This window comes from Cydia strobilella, chromosome Z (genome assembly GCF_947568885.1).
Source record: "Cydia strobilella chromosome Z, ilCydStro3.1, whole genome shotgun sequence".
Lineage (NCBI taxonomy): Eukaryota > Metazoa > Arthropoda > Insecta > Lepidoptera > Tortricidae > Cydia > Cydia strobilella.
Window position 1 is genome coordinate 27267579 of NC_086068.1, and position 21732 is coordinate 27289310.

Here is a 21732-nt window from a genome sequence, read left to right on the forward strand (position 1 = left end):
TACCTTTTGATTGAAAATGTCATCTGTCAAATCGTTACTTTAACTATTAGCTAACAAATTATATGACATATGACAATGACATAAGGTATATTTTCCTCAAATGTGCAGATATTTGTGATCGCCTTTATTGTTTAGATACGTTTGACATTTTATGCGATCAGATATTTTTGGCTAGATGTGTGCAAAGAAATTATTGAATAACATCGTGCTAAGATATTTATGACATTACAGCAGTTATGATATAATTGGTATTTGCAGTGTGCAGAATTTAGTGAAATTTTGTCCTGCTCAGAAATATTTGACCACCTTGGGCGCTAAGATATATCTGATGGCGACTACAACGCAGTGGCGACACGACCCGATATTATGTTCGCCATAAGCTACTTATCACAGTTTAATGATTGCTATAACGAAAAGCATTTTAAATGCGCTAAAAGAGTACTTCGTTATTTAAAAGGAACAAAGAGTGTGGGCCCGACATTTAAGAAGACCGGCAACGATTTGCACGGAATGGCCGATGCAGACTGGGGCTCATGTAAGCTCGACCGAAAGTCATTTTCAGACTACTGTTACAAGTATGCTGGTACATGCGTAAGCTGGATGTCGAAGAAACAAAAGAGCATCGCCTTGTCAACAGCAGAGAGCGAGTACATAAAGTCATTGCATTGACTGAAGCCGCGAAGGAAGCCATCCATTTGAAGAACCTTTACAAGGATCTAGGGGCTAACTACGAGCGCATAGTCATCCTAAATGACAATCAAGCCGCCCTAAAGCTATGCCAAAATCAATGGTAACTTCTAAGTCGAAGCACATTGACATGAAGATGCACTTCATCAGGGACTGCATCCAAGAAGGACAAATAGAGGTGAAGTACCTGCAAACCGAGGATATGGAAGCAGACCTTCTCACCAAAGCTTTGCCTGGCCCACGGCTAATGAAATTGAGGAACAGCCTGGGGCTCCACTGATAACTACGACAGTGCCGTGAAGAGGAGTGTGAGTACTGGCCACGGGACTCTCGCCGCCGATCGACTCTTTGTATGTTCGGATGATTTGACATGTAACTTCAAATACATTTGTGTTGTCACTCGTAGAAAAGATTTCGTAAACATTTGTGCCTGTGCTCCGTCGTTTTATTCTTAACTCCAGCTGCCCTCTCATATTCCCTCACACTAAACATTTTTTATTAAAATAATATTCTTCTAGATTTAATTAAATACGATTAAGTTACCTGCTTAAATATTTGTTTGGTATATTTTGTTTTCTACCATCTACTTACATACAAGAATTATATCTAGCCACACTCAGCCCTCCTTATGCTAAAAGGCGGTATCTCGAAAACGAAAGAACTGGAAATGGAACGTTATGATTAAAATTTAAGGTATTTATTTGCATTCAATCTTCAATTGAGATACCGCTTTTTAGCTCAGCAGGGATGGTGGCTGAGGAATAGATGTCCAGCATAACCCAGAGATGGCATTATTATCAGCATTACATTACTGCTCTTCAGAGATACTATACCATCCTATGACAGTGTAATATAATAACAACATAACATGGTTAAATATAAATCATATGTTGTTATCACAATGCCACAGCCGCCACAGGTTCTTCATATTTATATGACTTCCATACAAAGAATTACTCACTAACTTCATACAAAAAAAGTCCCTTTCAAAAGTTCGCTTATACTATTATATGTAGGTATCTTTATTCAACATGATGATAAGATAATGGAAACAATACACTCCTTTTTTTTGGGCAGTCGTGTAAAAAGTAGGTAATATTTGGAAATTTATTTGCAATAAAATTGCTTATACCCTGTTCAATAAAATATTGATGTCTTGTGAAAAAAAAAAAAAACAATTTATTTGTGTTATTTATTTATTGTAAGAACTAGACGGTATCTTATAAAAATTAAAATCATTTATAAATCTAAAGTTTAATCTAGATTACCTAAGATGTCAAGTACCCAGAGAAAATTATAAAATTATTAATAAGTAAACCATTTATTATCAGGATATATTAGCCAGGGTCAAAAGTAACAAAAACAAGTTCTCTGAAAATACTTCAAAATTATCTACTTTATTTTCATTACTTATGGCACTGGCTGTACATTTCTACATTTCTCTATAGAATTCAATGCATTATGTAAGTATAAAACAAAGAGTATTCAAAGCAAAATTAATTACCTACTTACCATAAATTCCTACTATCAAATATTGAATTTTCGAGATTTATATACGAGCGAGGAACTTAAACCTGCCCTTAACAATACGATATTATATCTTCTGACCCAAAATATATGTGTAATTTAGCCGCCATTCCAGGTTTTTGTGACATAATGCCGGCATTTTGTGACATAAATGGACTATGTGTAACTAGTTTATTGTTCAGTAAGCACTGGGGCCAAAATCGCATGAGATCCTTAGAATAACTATTTGTGACATTTTTAATATATATATGTTAGGGCCAGAAGCACATGGCATCCTCGTTGAGCTGATGCCCTTTTAATATAATAATGTTGACGTTGACGTTGTCTTGAGGTGTTTGATGCCTAAGCCTGGGAGTGGTGGGAGTTGGTGTTTCGCGCCGGACCGGAGAGCACGATGGCACCTCCAGTTGTTGCTGTTCTATGTAGAAGTGTTGATATATCAACGCCTCCTTGCGTTAATACTGTTGAAGAGTGTACCTTCGAGTCTTCGATGTGCGCTAGCCGTCCTTAAGCGTTACGCGTTATACGTTAAAAGGTCTGTTTTCCTCATTTTTTGTGACGTTCAGGGCCAAAATTGCTTGGGATTGTTTACCTTGCTCAATATTATTGAACTTACTGCGGCCCCATATTAAACAGGATCTTAAGGTCCTCTATACTAAGCTTGGATGCGCTAGTGTGCCGGGCGCCTGAGAGGACAGCGGCCGCCTTTTGCAGTTTGCCATCCTGGAGTTTGCGGATGCTCTGCTCCACTGTGTCCAGGCACATGAATCTGGTAAAAAAAAATACATGTGAAAAAACAACTAATGACGACTCTGGCCTAGTGGGTAGTGTACACTTCCTGTGAAGCCGATGGTCCTGGGTTCGAATCCCGATAAGGGCATTTATTTGTGTGATGAGCACAGATATTTGTTCCTGAGCCTTCTTGAGCTTACTGTGGGACTTAGTCAATCTGTGTTAGAATGTGCTTAATATTTATTTAACTAAAGTATTGTATTTACGCTAGAGCCTAATTAATAAAGATTGTTTATTTCAGATTTTAAAAAGTTTCTGGCAATTTCTGGCAATTTGATCTAGCCAAGCACGATTAGTAGCGAACTTTAGCAATACTTCAAGGGGCGGGTGGTACCTACGTATCAGCCGGTACAAGGTACAAACGCATCGACTTCGCCGCAAACGCTCACTCTCTCATGCAGTCTCTGGGGCTGGGGTAAGGCCGCTCAAAACCAGGTCTAGAATACCATCATGCCCATTACACACATTATTATGCTGGTACAGTTGACAAAATTCCATAGAACATTTATAATTATTGTGGACATTTAAATTACACGAATCTTATACCTTTAAACGAGCAATTCTTGTATATATATTTATATATTTCGGGGATCTCGGAAACGGCTCTAACGATTTCGATGAAATTTGTTATATGGCGGTTTTCGGGGGCGAAAAATCGATCTAGCTAGGTCTTGCCTCTGGGAAAACGCGCAATTTTGAGTTTTTATATGTTTTCCGAGCAAAGCTCGGTCTCCCAGGTACTTCAAATTAAAATCGCCTAAAATAATAATTTTATGGTCAGGGAAATTACAAATTAGATTTTCCAAACAAATCAAAACTTTCAAATATTGGTCATCTCTATAACTAGGTGGGAGGTAAACTACGCAACATATAAATTTTACTGCTTTACCCACGACTAAAGCAGAAACTATTAGTTACATGTCATCACTTAAACCATCGATATTAGACAGAAGACGCACAGATAAGCTTTTGTGCACAGCGAGCAACACACCTCCCTAAGGCCACATCACCGAGCGAGCATGTTAGTAAGGAACACATCAGTTTTAGACCTCAATCCGTGTACGTTCTGGTAGTAGATGCTAATACTCTGCGTCGATTTACTTCTCGCTGTTATTGCTTTGGCGATGAAAATTCTGTCGCCACGGCTTTATACATATGTCCTTCGCCCAATTCATATTATCTCCTGTTGTTCTCATCTTGCTAACGGCGAGTACTTGCACAGACATAATCTAGTAGGTAATCAGAATTACCTATTCACCAGCAGCTTGCTCTCCTATACGGCCTAGTGGACCGCGAAGTGCCGTAGTTACTACAAGTACTCACCTGCGCCAGTTCTCTAACTATTGGGATCGGTCTATCATCACTGACAGGATTATTGTAGCCAATAAGCCTGACATCGTGCTAATAGACCGATCGCAGTGCCGGACCGTGCTCGCCGACGTCACCATCCCCCATGATGAGAATCTCGTGAAAGCTGAGAAGGACAAATCCAGCAAGTACCTATAGACTTGGCTCACGAGATTATTGCCACGTGGGATGTTGACTAGACGATCATTGTTCCGATAGTCGTGTCAGCGAAAGGTCTCATAGCGAAGAGTCTCGACCAACACTTAGAGAGACTCTCGCTGGGTGGTTGGATCAAGGGTCAGATGCAGAAGGCGGTAATTTTGGACACGGCGCGTATAGTACGTCGGTTCTTCACTCTGCGGTCCTAACCACCGGCTAAAGTTTTGTATCCAGTGACATGTAACGAAGCCATAAGATAAATAAATCAATAACCACCGGCAGCTTGGGCCCTGCCGCGCTGCTGGCGGCGCCCTAGGTTAGGTTTTTTATAATGTGTTTATATCTGAAGGGTACACGGAAAGAACATGTCTAGTCACTTTTTTTTAAAATAGTTATTTGTTATACAAGGGTGCAAAGTTGTATTTTACCCGCGAGTGTGGAATTGAAACACAAGCAAGCGAAAGGACTCTATAGTTGAACCACGTGCGAAGCGAGTGGTTCTAAAATAGAATCCTGAGCGTAGCGAGTGTTTTAACACACGAGAAGTAAAATACATTTGCACCCGTGTGTAACACAAAACTTTTCCCCTCACTATAGCGAGGAAAGTGCAACATCCACAGGCGTTAGATCATCTTCATCAACTGGAATCACTCATTTTTTTACGATACTATAACAAAAAACTCTGGAAACTCTGTACTTTTACGTGAGAAGTTTTTAAGTAAGATTTTTGTTGACAATGTTGACATTTCTGACGTATGAAATGTCAATGATGCGTTTTGAAATTGCATCGAATTAACTTGTGCGTTGCGAATTATATTTAACATAATTATTAAAAAACAAACGTTTATTATGGAATTTTAAGGTTTATGACTTAAAATCATTAAATAAAGCTAAATCTGGTATTTTTTATTAGATTCTCGAACCATTTATTTAATGATAATTAATATCGAACGAACCATTATTATGAGCGTTTTACGTTTTGTTTCTGTCAAGCTACTTAAACACGCTCCATCCAAGGTCAAATTACTTTCCCCACTAGTGGATAAAATGCGTTTTTCCCCGCTTGTTTTAAAGGATAAAAGACGGCTTTCCGAGCTAGTGAGGGGAAAATGAAATTTTAATCTCAAAATGTAGAGCCCTTAATGAACTATTAGTTACAACTTCTGTTACCGCTGCAATTATAAATATAACTCGTTTTTGTCTCACTTTAAAAACACCTATACACGAAAATAATATGGTGAACATGCACTTTAATTACATAACAATAAACATTTATTTACATACAAGATATATGTATACAGTGGTACTACGTAAACGAAATTAATAACTAGCTTAAATCTAAAATAGGCCCTTGAGGCATTGTACCAAGGATGCTGGCGGCATTTCCCCGCTGTATCGCAATGCTGATACGTTGTGCGAGAAAGCCGCCAGCTCTTCGGTCACCAGTTACGTCAACCAGACGCTTCGCGATTTCTGCAAACAACTTATGCGCGCTGGGACCCCATGGACCTAGAGTTTCAACTCCAAATGGAACGAAATGATATTCTCTACCGAGGCTCTTATATTTATTACGTTTTAAAATTTCGGCGCTTTCCGCCGCTCCGCCCGCTTTTACATTAGTCCGTTGGAGGTGGGACGGTGCCAGTGTGTCTACGCAGGTAGCATCCCACACCAACATCCGTCCCAAGCTCCAAGGAACCAAGGACATCCCATCGGGCCTCTTGCCATCATCTCTGATAATGCCAGTCGGCTCTAGAAGAGCGGGTACATTGATGGTGGCAAGAGACCGACGGATTATGTCATTAAGCGACGCATGTCTTGAAAAACGGCCGGCACTTTTTTGACAAGATAATCCATGGTGTCCCAGTCGGTCCACGTCCGTATAAATAATATGGTTAATTACCCACATCTTTCCTTTCAAACCGCGATAACGCAAAAAGTTGTCAAAGTGACTAGACATGTTCTTTCCGTGTACCCTTCATGTATTCTTTATTGTTTTGTTAGTGTTTTTATTAGGGTTCCGTACCCAAAGGGTAAAAACGGAACCCTATTACTAAGACTCCGCTGTCCGTCTGTCTGTCTGTCACCAGGCTGTATCTCATGAACAGTGATAGCTAGACAGTTGAAATTTTCACAGATGATGTATTTCTGTTGCCGCTATAACAACAAATACTAAAAAGTACGGAACCCTCGGTGCGCGAGTCCGACTCGCACTTGGCCGGTTTTATATTTTACTTTTATATTCATATTATAAAATGCCTATCTTAAGAAGAAGAATAAATAAAGAGAATAATAAAAAATTCATAAGTAAATAAATAAAATATAATGAAAGAAAATTTAATTATGATCAGAGGGTGGAATTGCTCATGGCAAAAATCAAACGTTAATAGAGTTGGAACGTTGAATTTTATCGACTTTTTCAGCTATCGATAAGTTCAGTCACCTTAAAAAATTCCGGAAATGTGGATTATTAATTTTTTTCATGGAATGTTGCAACAAACGAGAAATATTATCAAATCTGTTTTGCTCGTTATGTGAGTTTCAACGCAATATTTGTTAGTTGCTTTAAGTGAACCTTACATTTAGAGCAGTATTTTGTTGTTTTCGTTGTAAGTAAGACAAGGATACTTCTTTATCAATTTGTTAATTGTTTTTCTTTTTGGATTAACCATTTTTTACAAACGTGAATTAGTTGCAAAAAGACTAGTGGCAGAAATGACAGTTAACTGCCATGCATCTAATCAAAGAGGTCAGATGGTCAACTAGCTAATCAAAGAGGTTAATGTTAAAGTCAGAAATGTAAAAGGTGACTGGACTTATCGATAGCTGAAAAAGTCGATAAAATTCAACGTTCCAACTCTATTAACGTTTGATTTTTGCCATGAGCAATTCCGCCCTCTGATTATGATATTATTGTAAGCACTTTAATTTATAGATATTATGTCAGCTATGGATCTTCTATGGTCTTGTTGCCGTCCCCTACGCTGCGCTGACGAACGTCGCACAACTTTCAATATTTTATTTTATGAAAATAAGCAAATTTATACTTATTGTTAATGTTTTTAGAATCTGAATTAAATGGGCTTTCGGACAGTATTTTTTATAAACCAAGTTTAATACAAAAATTATGAAAATATGAGGGTTTGTTTGCATTTCGTTACTACTAAAAGTTTATTATTTTAAGTGTTGCGTCATATTTAGCTACGGAACCCTAAAAAACTCAACATCACCAAACTTGACCCAAAGGTCCAAACTAATCCGCCAGAAAAAAAACTGAGCGCTGTATTTTGACCCTGCCCCCCCCCCCCCCCACCCCCACCTGACGCGGAGTTCAAACTGGCTAGCAGGCGTTTTGTGCTTAGGTGGACGTGAATAACATTCGTACCAAATGTCATACTATTTCCCAATAGAAACTATTAGTAGGTATTTTCCTTGTGTTGGTGACACCAACTTGGTGTGGTGAAAAATTGTGTGTTTCACTCGGTGGCAAAATTTGTTTAGCCCTCGTGCCTTGAAACCCTCATAACGCTCAACATTCCATTTTTCGAAAGCTCTTAGTTTAATTTTGGAATGTTTCGCTTACCCGGGTATCATTGATATATATATTAGCACAAGAGGTTATATAATCAACAAGTTTGCCCCCTTGTAAAACAAATATTATTAGTATAAAGTAAATGATCCATTTACTTTACCTATATACATGTACGGGGCGGGTCTGTCCGACGCGATATATCCTGTCCTGCGCCTGCTCCTCCAGCTGCGGGTTCCAGTGCGGGTCCAGGAGGAGGAGGTGGGACGCTCCGCACAAATTGAGACCGACGCCACCGGCGCATAATGAGAGGAGCATTATCTGGAATGGAAATTATAGGGGTTAGGGTGAGGTATAACGTCCCGTTGCAAAATTACCTCTCTTTCATTGAGCATTATATTTGGTGTATGTACAATATCTTCCTTTAGATTTGTTAGATAACAAAAAACTTTCAGTCGGTCTACTTCATGTAAGCATATTAAAAATATAATAGAAGAATTGTGAAAGTTCGTCAATTGTCGTCGTGTAAGGCAACCCAACGTACATACATACTTATATACCTAGCCGCATCCTTATCGAATCGCACCAAAATCACTATGAATCTATGGTTAAAAACTAAGTCATTACCCGGATGGTTATTAATTTGCTTATTATTAGGTATTAATTACTTTTTGGCAGAAATTTGCTTTACGACGGGATAGGGACTGGACAAGGATAGGGGTGGGGTATATAAAAATTATTTTGTGCTTTTCAGTGGGTTGGTTTTTTGAAGGCGGTTCCCTTTTAAAAAAAAAATTGAAATTAAGTTATTACAGTTTTTACTTATTTTTGGATTTTATTTTGTTTTTCTTTTGTTTATTTTTTTAGTGTTGTTTTTTTTTGTTTATTAAATTTTATTTTTTACTTTTTAGTGATAGTTTTTTTTTTTTCAATTTTTATCCTTTTTTTTACTTTTTAGCGAATTATTTTAGATTTTTAGATTTTGAGCTAAAATATTAGTTTGTTTACAGTTAGGTTCTTCCTTTAGTTTTGGGCTAGTAGGTACTCTAATGTAGGCGATGGCCAACCTCGATTATTATTCGCGACGAAACTGACGTTTCGGTGCCAAACGATTTGTAAATGTACTTAGGTATAGGTATTATGTTTCGTCCTATTGTAACTAAGATTTAGTTTACCTAGACACTCCCATTCCCAGTCCCAGGCTCCAGCTCAGTCCGACTCCGACAGACTCCGACTCCCACTCTCACTCGCACTATTTCATCTAAACACAAAATGTCATCTAAATCGGTTTTAGCAAATCAAAGACGATAGGTATACTGATAGCAACGCCACCTACCGACTATCCATGTATACTTAAACCTTCTCCAGAATGAAACAAACACTTTTCTGAAAACCGCATCAAAATCGGTTCAGCCAAACGCGAGATAATCGCGAGCAAACATACATACATACATACATACATACATACATACACACAAACATACGGGTCAAACTGCGAACGGGTAAAAAAAGTTGATCGATCCACCTGCAACATAGGCACACGACGACGAGTCGGTTAACCAAAACAGTAGATGCCTAATATGTTTCCCCAAACCTGATTTCCACTAGGTACTGCAAGGGTTCAGCATCAGTTCTCTCTTGGGTACTGCTCTCCCAAGTGCTCAACAAGACGTGTTGGATGACCAAAACAGCGTGTGCCTATGTTGCACCAAACCTGAGTTCCACTAGGTACAGCCAGGGTTCAGCATCAGCTCTATCTTGGGTACTGCTCTCCCAAGTGCACATCAATACGTGTCGGAAGATCAAAACAGCGTGTGCCTGTATTGTGCACGTATGTTTGTGTGTATGTATGTATGTTTGTTCGCGATTATCTCGCGTTTGGCTGAACCGATTTTGATGCGGTTTTGAGAAGTGTTTGTTACATTCTGGAGAAGGTTTAAGTATAAATGGATGGTTCGAAAAACCAATTGGACCCGGTAGGTGGCGCTGCTATCGATATACCTATCGTCATTGATTTGCTGAAACCGATTTAGATGAAATTTTGTGATAAGATGAAATAGTGGTAGTGGGAGTGGGAGTGCGAGTGGACGTGGGAGTCGGAGTCAGTCAAGAGTCCTGGAGCCTGGAACTGGGAATGGGAGTGGGACTGGGACTGGGAGAGGAGGTGTCTAGGTAAACTAAATCTTAGTTACAATAGGACGAAACATAATACCTATACCTAAGTACATTTACAAATCGTTTAGCACCGAAACGTCAAAGTTTCGTCGCGAATAATTATCGAGGTTGGCCATCCGCCTACACTAGAGTACCTACTAGCCCAAAACTAAATGGGGAACCTAACTGTAAACAAACTAATTTTTTAACCCAAAATCTAAAATAAATCGCTAAAAAGTAAAATAAAATAAAATAAATAAATAATAAAAGATGACAAAAAATTTAAACAAAAAAACAACTAAAAGTAAAAAATAAAATTTAATAAACAAAAAAATAAAAATAAATAAATAAAACAAATAACAAAATAAAAACCAAAAAATAAGTAGGTAAAAACTGTAATAATTTAATTTCAATTCTTTTTATTAAAGGGAACCGCCTTCAAAAAACCAACCCACTGAAAAGTACAAAATATTTTTTTTCTACTCGTCGAGTATAATCTGTGTATTACGACTTCATATGCAACACTACAACCTTACTCTTTTCAACGTTGGATAGTCTATGGCACTTCCGACTCAAGCATAAGAATTTTATCGATACGGTTTAGTCAATTATAAAAATTTTGAAATTAGAACTTCATACATTTCAGTAAAATATTTCTTGTTTAAGGAGACTCTATTCAATGCAAATTAGCCTACTTAAACACGCTACTGCGTCGCATCTGCTTTGTGATTGGGTGGCCAACAATTGCTTCATATTTCATAAACGCGCATGTGACACCCTTCATATAGCATCCATATCCTACGAAAACCGCTTAGCGTTGCTTGTTAGTCTCCATAGGGTACGGTGGCCAAAATCGAGAAAAAAACTGTCTTAAAATTGAAGTTAGCGCGGAACAGGTACCAGGGCCTCATGAGTTACGAGGAGGTGTCGTTGACCAACCCGCCGGGGGCGCCGGGCCCGCGGCGGCCGCGGCCGGGGCGGGGCGCTTACGAGTATGAAGAAGGGTTTGCTCCCGGGAAATACCGGTACCGAAAGTACCGGGAATTCCCGGGATTTAGAGCCAAGCAAAGAACCCGGATTTTAATTTTGTAATCCCGGGTAATACCGGACCGAAAGTACCGGGAATCAAACCCTAATGATAAGGTTTGATTAAAATCTCGCACTCTCAAATCTGTTTTAGTAAGTGCAAACGACGATATATATTATTTCCGGTACAATATTTGACTGTTTTCTGTTACTTAGCATGAAATAGCATGTTCTTTAAAGAAATATATTTTATCACTTTTACGGCTGATCACATATTAAAATCAAAACAAAAATAGTCTATGGGTTTGAAAATGCTGACAATATAAAATAGCGCAATTTGAAACTTTATGTGCATAAAGGCCGAAGGCCGAGCTCCGCGTAGGGCCGAAGGCCCGAAGCGTCATCCGAGAGGGGGAAGTTGGAGCTTAAACACGACCCAATAGTAAAAATGTCTTGACAAGCTCACGTCGGGCCTACGGCCTTGTGTTTCTTTCTACGATAAATGATTTTATACGACCAATTAGTTATTTGTATAAGTACTAAATAGAAGCAAAAAAAAGAAAGACATTTGGAATTAATAAAATACTCCCTTTAATTCGAACACGGTATAAGTAGCTCATAATGATAATATCATTTTTAAAATTTTGTATTTTGCATTTTTGTATTTTTGACCCGTGTAATAAAAATATAAACAGATTAGAAAAGAAAATTAAACGATTAAAAATGATTATCGTTCCTTTTTAAAATGAGTTAAGTAATTTATTACAGTGACACATATGTAGACATAGAGATTCTTACTAGCACGAACGAGGCAACGCTAGTGACTTCCTTCCGAGATTTAGTTCATCGATATCGTATTTTATCGATACCTTATAACTGCCATAATAATGTTATAAATATAAACAAATGTGGCATGTTTAGAAATAAATGAACAAGAATATTATTAATACTTAACCTACATAGTATTCGTAAGCACAAACAAACAAAAGACAATTACATAATATAAAAGAAAACATAAGATTAAAGTGCCACGAAATGGTCTCACACACATTACATTATTACATAATTTAAAAAAAACTCCATGACACATACACCAAGATTGGTTTTCAAATTGCCATCACCAATATAACCATCACACAGGTTTTCTTACATGATTCTCGAAGTACACTACCAACATCTTTCCCATATTTTCGGGTGTCAAACTTCTTCGTCAATGTAGGCAATGGTTGCGTGGCTTTAAGACTCATAATAATATTTTCGTAAAAAAGTCAGCAATACTATTCGCTTAGCACCTTGGCATACAAACTTCTATGCAGGGGGGGTACCTTTTCTCTGCAGCTGACTGTACCTTCACTATGGTATTTTTTATAGTGTACCAATATTTAGATAAAGATTTACGGTCGTTTTACGATTTTTATACTGAAAATTGAGGGAAAAACTGATTTTTTAAAGCACTCCCGAAAGTATCGGGAAATCCCGGGAAATCCCGGTTCCATCCTTGCCTGGTACCGAAAATCCCGGTTCTTTGAAATAGTACCGGTTCTGCAATCCCTAGTATGAAGGTATCGCGGGCCGCGGCAGCTCGCGTATCTTAATTAGCTGTATACTTTTGGTTTATTTACCTAAGTATATGATTTTTCAATCTCGTACCTTAACTTTAGCAACTCAGCAAGCTTCGTTGCTTAAACACGATACTCGACTGAAAAGCTCTCTATTATATCACGATTGTATAAAATACTATTATATACCCCACCCCCTATCCTTGTCCAGTCCCTATCCCGTCGTAAAGCAAATTTCTGTCAAAAAGCAATTAATACCTAATAATAAGCAAATTAATAACCATCCGGGTAATGACTTAGTTTTTGAAGGCGGTGCCAAACCAACAAAAACTTTCTTTGCTGCACTGCCAAATAGAAAAAGAAATACGAGAAGTAGTTTGTAACAATATTTTTTTAAACCCTCTAGGTATTTTGCTTAAATAAGAATGTAAGTAACTTATTTCTTTTTTTTATATCCAGGAAATCTAGTCTTAGGCAGGGATGTTGAATCGATTCGTTGTCATAGGCTCGTTAGTTGCTGAAGGGATCGACAGAGGGCGTGAGATACCTCGCTATCTGCTTTTTCTTAAACAAAAGGTTTTCTTTTATTAATTTACAAAAATCAAAACCTAATTAAACGTTTTATTACTGTTCTTCTTCCTTTTTGGAATTTATTATTAATATTTTATTTTACGGAGCCGAGTTTTGAAAGCTGCATCTACATTGTACGCGCAACGAAACGCAGCGGTGGGAGTATCTGTGGTTTGATCTGTCAGTTGTCATTTTAAGAGATTTCGAAAATGCAATAGGAGGATGATTGCTGCAGCGCGGCGGAGCCTAATCGCTCCCACCAAAATGAATGTAGGCCAACTTGCTTGACCAGTTACCAACAAAACTGCCAACTCGTACCTAACTTCACGCAAGCTAAACCACTTGACGTTCCGAAGCCTGTACCATCTTATTTCAACAAGAATGCCAATAGATGGCGTTACTCTCTACATAACTCGATAAATTACATTATCAACTAAGTAATACATAGCAACACTTTGCTAATCGATTGTATACAGGCGTCTAAAACTGAAATGTAATGCTGCAATGTGTCCTTCTGGAGTCACGCTCCGACATGTATATATTTAAAGTATCTTTGAATTCAATTCATCACCGTCTGACAGATTCAGTAAATTGAGCTTCTTACTTCTTAAGGGGCCCACTGACTACCAGGCCGCCGGACGATATCAGCCTGTCAGTTAACCGCAAAAGGCCACACACTAACAGTTCTCTGTCAGTTTTTGGCCTCACGACTAACACGAACCGATAGTGTGGGGCCGCTCGACGATGAGAAAATGAGAAAATCAAAAAATAAAGTTTTTCTACCTATACCGTGTTACATATAAAATGAAACGTGATAGCTAGACAGTTGAAATTTTTTACAGATGATGTATTTCTGTTGTCGCTATAACAACAAATTAATACTAAAAACAGAATATTATAAATATATATTTAAGTGGGGCTCCCATACAACAAACGTGATTTTTTTGCCGTTTTTAGGGTTCCGTACCTCAAAAGGAAAAAACGGAACCCTTATAGGATCACTCGTGCGTGTGTCTGACTGTCTAGCTGTCTGTCTGTCTGTCACAGCCTATTTTCTCCGAAACGACTGGGCCAATTAAGATGAAATTTAGTACACATATGTAGGTTTGTGACTCCTTTTTTGAATAACCCCTTACTGTAGCCCCTCGGGAAAACCTCGACAGGGAGCTCATTCCACAGCTGAAGCGTCATATGTATATAAACTTATATTGACCGGGATATAGACCGTGATTACCTTTTGTAATAATACAATTATTTTTTTTGTAAATTTGTAGTCTAGTGAAACTAGAATCATTCAAAACTCCAATATGTATATAAAAGTAAAATACAAAAACACATACAAAAACAAAACAAAATACTTTTCATTTTTGTACCTTTCTATTGCTCTAGTGTAGTTGGTCTGAAGTAAGACTAAAGGGTCTAAAAATAATAATAATATATTGCGGGCTCTTTTCTTAAGCCTTTTTACTTATATGTTTTTTACGACATTTACATATTTGATGCTGTCATGTTTTTCGAATAGTAAAATAAACATGTCTAGAGAGAAAATAGTGATCTTATGTTTAGAAAGATACCAAATGTATGAATAAATATGCAAGAACACTGAACATTCATTCATCGTATCGACATAAGATTGGTAGATAAATTAAATATTAATACTATACAGTATATATAAAGAAACAGCGCTATGTTAAGTAGAAGTTATTTTTAGGGTTCCGTACCCAAAGGGTAAAAACGGGACCCTATTACTAAGACTCCGCTGTCCGTCAGTCCGTCTGTCTGTCTGTCACCAGGCTGTATCTCATTAACCGTGATAGCTAGACAGTTGAAATTTTCACAGATGATGTATTTCTGTTGCCGCTATAACAACAAATACTAAAAAGTACGGAACCCTCGGTGCGCGAGTCCGACTCGCACTTAGCCGGTTTTTTTTAAATATAGGAGGCAAACGAGCAGAGCCCATGAACAGAGGTCGTATCATAGGATTGATAGATACATTAAATATCACTATACAGTATGTACAAAGAAACAGCGCTATGTTAAGTAAAAGTTATTAGGGTTCTGTACCCAAGGGGTAAACACGGGACCCTATTACTAAGACTCCACTGTCCGTTTGTCTGTCACCAGGCTGTATCTCATGAACCGTGATAGCTAGGCAGTTGAAATTTTTACAGATGATGTATTTCTGTTGCCGCTATAACAACATATACTAAAAACAGAATAAAATAAATATTTAAGTGGGGCTCCCATACAACAAACCTGATTTTTTTGCCGTTTTTTGTTACAGAACCCTTCGTGCGCGAGTCCGACTCGCACCTGGCCGGTTTTTTTAATATAGGAGGCAAACGAGCAGAGCCCATGAACACAGGGGCGTATTTACCCTAGGGCCAAGGGGGCCATGGCCCGGGGCGGCAGGCTCCGGGGGGCGGCGCAGGCCGCCGCTGCCTTTCAGTTGCTTTCAGTTTTGGGTGCCTCAGTGGCGCCCCAATTTTTTTTTGTGGTGTTACTGGTACTAGACATAAATATTCGTTGTCAACTTCCAGTAGACATTACAATTTTTACAGTGCGTTTGCGCCCCTTTGCCTTCTACCTTCTTTACCCACGTCGGATTGTCGTCGAGTTCTCATGATGTCGCCCTATGACGTCGCTCTTCACATCGCCTTAAGGTCGCGGGCTCCAGTTAATGCTTTTTAGCGCTGCATGCTTGACGGCATAAACGCCGTGAGCGACATATAGGCACCGGCCATTGCGTCAGCAGCCGCTATATCGTGTACGACGTCCGTACCTCTGTGGCGCACAGCGTCCAGACGCTGTTTCCGACGTCAACCGGAAGCCGAACACTATATATATTAATAAGCTTAGAAAATGTAAAATTGAAAAATACTTAGTTCGTTGAGTCGTTATCACAGTAAACTCACAATGGTCTTAAGCGCCATATAGAAGCTTTTGGCGCTTAAGGGTTATCCCCACTTATGTCGATGCGGAATCGGCAAAATCCGATAGTTATGCCTGCGCAATAAGAGCGAAAAAGTCGTCATTCAGCTCGGCCCGCATCGGCCGGCGGTTGCTTTTTCGCTCCTATTGCGCGGACTTAAAGCTTCTTCCTATCGGCTTTTGCTCAATGCGCGTCGATATATCTGGGCAGACCCTAAGTCCTTTATGCCTATTCACGCATTTTGAAAATTTTCCTAAAACTGGATCGACAAAAAATCTATTTTATCATAGAATCTGGTCACAATATTTCACGAGAATCGGTTAAGATTTACGACCTGTATATATATAGAGGAAAACACTTGGACATACGAGAGCAAAATGCCCGAGTTAAAACGGAAACCTTTGCTGACGCTTCGGTCATAATAAGAATGGCGGACTAAAAGGTCAGGTTGCGAGTTGCGAGCTGAAAAGCTTAAAAGTCGCGCCTTCCAGAAGACCCGAAGCATTCCAGCATTTCCAGCAAGTTGCGCCTTCGCTTTAATTTGAGCGAACGCCAAAAGTCGAGTAGCAGGAGAGCCGAGATCACATATTAGTTCCAAGCTCCAAGCCAAAGAGGATATAATAAAATAGAGCGGTACTGTCATAGTAAATTTTGTAAGCACTGAAAATTTACTGCCATCTATCGACATACTTTAAAACTAAAAATGAAGATTTATAAAAATACGATAAAATGTAATAAAACTATGAAAACGGATTATATCGCGTATATTGAATTTATAATACATCCCGACGTTTCGAACTCTTTACAGCGTTCGTGGTCAACGGGTGACTGAGGAAAAATTACAAAGTGCAAAAATACCCACATACTAAAATAATGAACAATCATAGACTACAAACTTTAAGGCTGGTTGTACATGCAAAATCGGTTCATAAGGCTAGTTATACACTATAATTATTTTTCAAGTAAAGATATATATATATACGCGATAAAAACTATGCCGGCTCCAACCCTACACCACGGACCCGAGAAGATTTAATTCCCTCCTAAATTGTAGGAGGGTATCCCAATATGGGACCGGCAACAAACTCGGCGGGACACATCTTTTCAAAACATCAGAATGTCCAGCATCATCCAACACTAAGGTCTCACAGTCTATGTCTCGCTTGCTCCTTTATCAGATGGACTACAGGATCCCAAGCTGGTGGTAGAGAAAAGCCATCTTCCCTATTAAAGTTTGGATATTTCTTAATCTCAATGGCCTCGCGCAGCATTCTGGGTATGTAACGCTTCTCCTTGGCAAGAACCAGAGGCTTATCAAACTTGATTGAGTGATTGGCTTTATCCATGACATGCTCACAGACAGCATCTGGCCGCGGAGCTCCAGCATGCCAGGCGCGCGCTCCAGGCAAACGAGCTCAGGATACCGCGGGTCAACCAGAGGTCCCACATTAAGATCCCCACAGTCGAGCGCAGGCCTGCCATTCTGCCTTTTGTCAGGGGGGTCACGGACAGGATCAGCCACATCTTGAAGCGTGCTTCTATAAAAACATATTTCAAGCCAATGAAGAAGATGTCACAATTCCTGAGGCCTGTAAAATGCAATACCCCTCTACAGACTGCAGGAGTGTACAGGCTGGACTGTGAGTGTGGCCTATCATATGTCGGGCAGACGAAACGGAGCATTTCCACTCGGGTGAAGGAACACATAGCTGATGTCAAGCACCGTCGACCTAGGTCTGCTGTCTGTGAGCATGTCATGGATAAAGCCAATCACTCAATCAAGTTTGATAAGCCTCTGGTTCTTGCCAAGGAGAAGCGTTACATACCCAGAATGCTGCGCGAGGCCATTGAGATTAAGAAATATCCAAACTTTAATAGGGAAGATGGCTTTTCTCTACCACCAGCTTGGAATCCTGTAGTCCATCTGATAAAGGAGCAAGCGAGACATAGACTGTGAGACCTTAGTGTTGGATGATGCTGGACATTCTGATGTTTTGAAAAGATGTGTCCCGCCGAGTTTGTTGCCGGTCCCATATTGGGATACCCTCCTACAATTTAGGAGGGAATTAAATCTTCTCGGGTCCGTGGTGTAGGGTTGGAGCCGGCATAGTTTTTATCGCGTATATATATATATCTTTACTTGAAAAATAATTATAGTGTATAACTAGCCTTATGAACCGATTTTGCATGTACAACCAGCCTTAAAGTTTGTAGTCTATGATTGTTCATTATTTTAGTATGTGGGTATTTTTGCACTTTGTAATTTTTCCTCAGTCACCCGTTGACCACGAACGCTGTAAAGAGTTCGAAACGTCGGGATGTATTATAAATTCAATATACGCGATATAATCCGTTTTCATAGTTTTATTTCATGAGTAACTATCGCGGTAACCGAAGACAATATTACGATAAAATGTATTTAAATAGGGATAAATGATTTTTTTTATTTGCATTAATTATTTTTATATGATTTGACTCATGTTCTTTAACGGATATGCGTTAAAATTATAAATAACATACGAAACCATCAACGCCCTCTATACGAGAGCAGGCCAAAGCCAGTGGCGCCATCTGATCGAGAATTAAATTTTCGTGATTTTCGAGGCACGTTTTTTCCTTAGACTGTATCCATCTATTACGGAGTATACATCTATCTTTGCTCCAAGCTAATTCCAAACTCTCCCCTCCTCCAGCTCGGTCTTCGGCCTTGCATAGCTCGGCCTTTGGTGTCACGTGTCACTTTAACTTGGTCATTGTTAAAATCCCAACATTGATTTTTTCCCAGATCGACCTTTGGCTTTGAACGGAAGAATGCCGCAATTGGACGATCCGGAACTTTACCACTATGCAGACCTCGTCTACTTGGACACAGGTTTTTGTCCCAGCTCAGTTCCACTGAAGCTCGCCCTTTAAGTCTCTTGGGCACGCAGAAAAGATTAATCATATTCGTAGCCTTCAGCCTCCCTTAGACATGACCAGTGCTTTAAGCTCTTTTTTCTGCAGTTAGGCCTTCAGCCTCACAGGGCAGCACACCGCAATCGGACGCTCCAGGCCTCCATCCTTATGCAGAGCTCGGCCGTCGGCCTCGCTCACAATTGGCTATAAGTCGATTCCAAGCTCTGCAGAAAGGCACTAAGAAAAATATGCTTTTGGGTTTACTTCATGGGTGCTTTATGGGTCATGGGGGGCGGCAGGGACCCAATGGCCCGAGGCGCCAAATTTTTAAATACGCCTCTGCATGAACAGAGGTCGTATCCATAGATTAGTATATGTTATGTCGTATCATAGGATTGGTAGATACATTAAATATTATTATGTACAAAGAAACAGCGCTATGTTAAGCAGAAGTTATTTTTTAGGGTTCCGTTCCCTCAAAAGGAAAAAAACGGAACCCTTATAAGATCACTCGTGCGTCTGTCTGTCTGTCTGTCTATCCGTCTGTCACAGCCTATTTTCTCCGAAACTACTGAACCGATTAAGCAGGATATATTTGAGCCCCAAATTAAAATTTTCGTTCGTCACTATGGACCAGATATACCTATAGAAAAACTGTTTTTTTTTTCTTATTATTACAAGTATTCTCACGGAGCCCCAACAGAGGCTTTGCGGAGCCCTAGGGGTCCGCGGAGCACACTGAGAATGGCTGATATAGACAACCAGATAGCCAAAATAATGTTACAGGTGCCTTCTAGTAGTACTAGGTATTGTGATAGGTACAATGAATGGTATAATAAACATTTTTTTTTTCATATATGTACCATGGACATTCCTCGATGGCATCAAGTTGCAACCGGAAAGCGATGATCACATGGTAAATCAAATCCTGAAGACCGTAGCAGCCACGTCTAAGCAGGATATATTCAATAAATGTTTATTCTTTATTGTTTGATATATAACTAGTAGTTCGCCCCGGACCGGACTGAGAACTCGCGGTTTGAACAACAAGAAAACCTTTAACAATAACAATTATATATGGTTCAGTCAGGGCTATAACCGCGAACCACTTCATTTGTTCATCTGTTTGCCTCTCTATCGATCTTATATATATTTGTGCGGAGGAGAGGCACATAGATGAAATTTTTATTTTGGATGTCTGGCGGCTCCCCTAAGGAAATTACGCGTTCCACGTCTTAGTCATTAATATTAAATAAGAACAATACAATATACGAAGAGTACTATTGTATTATTTCAGTAGTTAGTGCCTTTGGGTAATTTTAGACAGAAAATAGGCAAAACTCTGCATAGGTAGAGGGCGTCACTAGCACAATCACAGGGCCTACCGCGTAACCGGAGTAACACGACAATCGAAATTTCGGTCTGCCTGTATCATTCTTGCATATTCGATCGACAGAGAGGCAGACCTATATAATTTTGACGTATACATCCGAGTCGCCCGTGTTGCGACTTAGCTTTCATGTAGCAACACCTAACATGGAAAAGTAAATAATTAAGACTGCATGAATCTTAACGGATGACAGCGTTGTTTGGAAAATATTTATAGGTAATATATTATTTATGAATTAGTTTTCGTTGTTAATGTAAGGTATTTTAAATAGGAATTTTCCCTTATTTTAAATATTTATTACGTAAGAGTCAAATTAATACTTAGCTAAATCGCTTGTAATAAATCTTACGTAACGACATGTATAGTATTATATAATTTATTTCATTGTCTGTAATATGATATTCCAACTAGGTATATGTTTGAAACGGCAGTCTACTTCTTAAAACTGCTTCTTGGGAACATATTTTATTTCAATGCAATTAAGTCAAAAAATGAACGGAACTATTAAAATTGGCAAAAAAATTCTTAGGCAACTGGTTGTCTGGCGCTATCAACTATCTGAAGTAAAAAGTAGAGCCAGTGTTACTAAAATAGATGTCTTTGTTTGCTTCCTTGAATCTTTAATTGCTTTCCATAAAACCGGCAATATATAGCATTGTGTAATAGCTTCATTTATGGTAATGTGCTTTTTTAAAGAGATTGACAGTCATTGTTGATTAACTTCTCTTTGCGCCAAGTAACATAAACCGACCAAGTAACGAATTAGCTAAACCATCATATTTAAGAAACAAATTTATGACGTTTTGCAACCTTCTTATTTTGGCAAATATATTCCGACACACCCATATTGTGAAGGGTGGTATTCCATCTGTCCAATCTTGGTCCAACGTGTATTTGCGTTTCAGATTTTGCTTAATGAGAGAGTGAGACGCAATGCACATTGGACACTGATCTTGAACAGTGGAATACCACCCCAAGAGAAGAATTGAGTCTGGCTTGTCAGGAGGCCCCGGGATGTCATGAACATAAACCGACCAAGTAACGAATTAGCTAAACCATCATATTTAAGAAACAAATTTATGACGTTTTGCAACCTTTTTATTTTGGCAAATATATTCCGACACACCCGGGCATGCATATTGCGAAGGGTGGTATTCCATCT

At 39.0% G+C, this 21732-nt stretch overlaps 1 protein-coding gene across 1 annotated transcript; it reads right to left on the reverse strand.

Moving 5' to 3' along the window:
* Positions 1-2801: 2801 nt before the first annotated feature.
* LOC134753838 (transcription termination factor 2-like) lies at positions 2802-8361 on the reverse strand. The gene is made up of 2 exons (XM_063689779.1): positions 8205-8361; positions 2802-2983 (listed from the first exon to the last, which is right to left on the reverse strand). The coding sequence occupies exons 1-2, from the start codon at positions 8357-8359 to the stop codon at positions 2827-2829; spliced, it is 312 nt and encodes a 103-aa protein (XP_063545849.1). The 5' UTR covers positions 8360-8361; the 3' UTR covers positions 2802-2826.
* Between the last annotated feature and the right edge of the window lie 13371 nt (positions 8362-21732).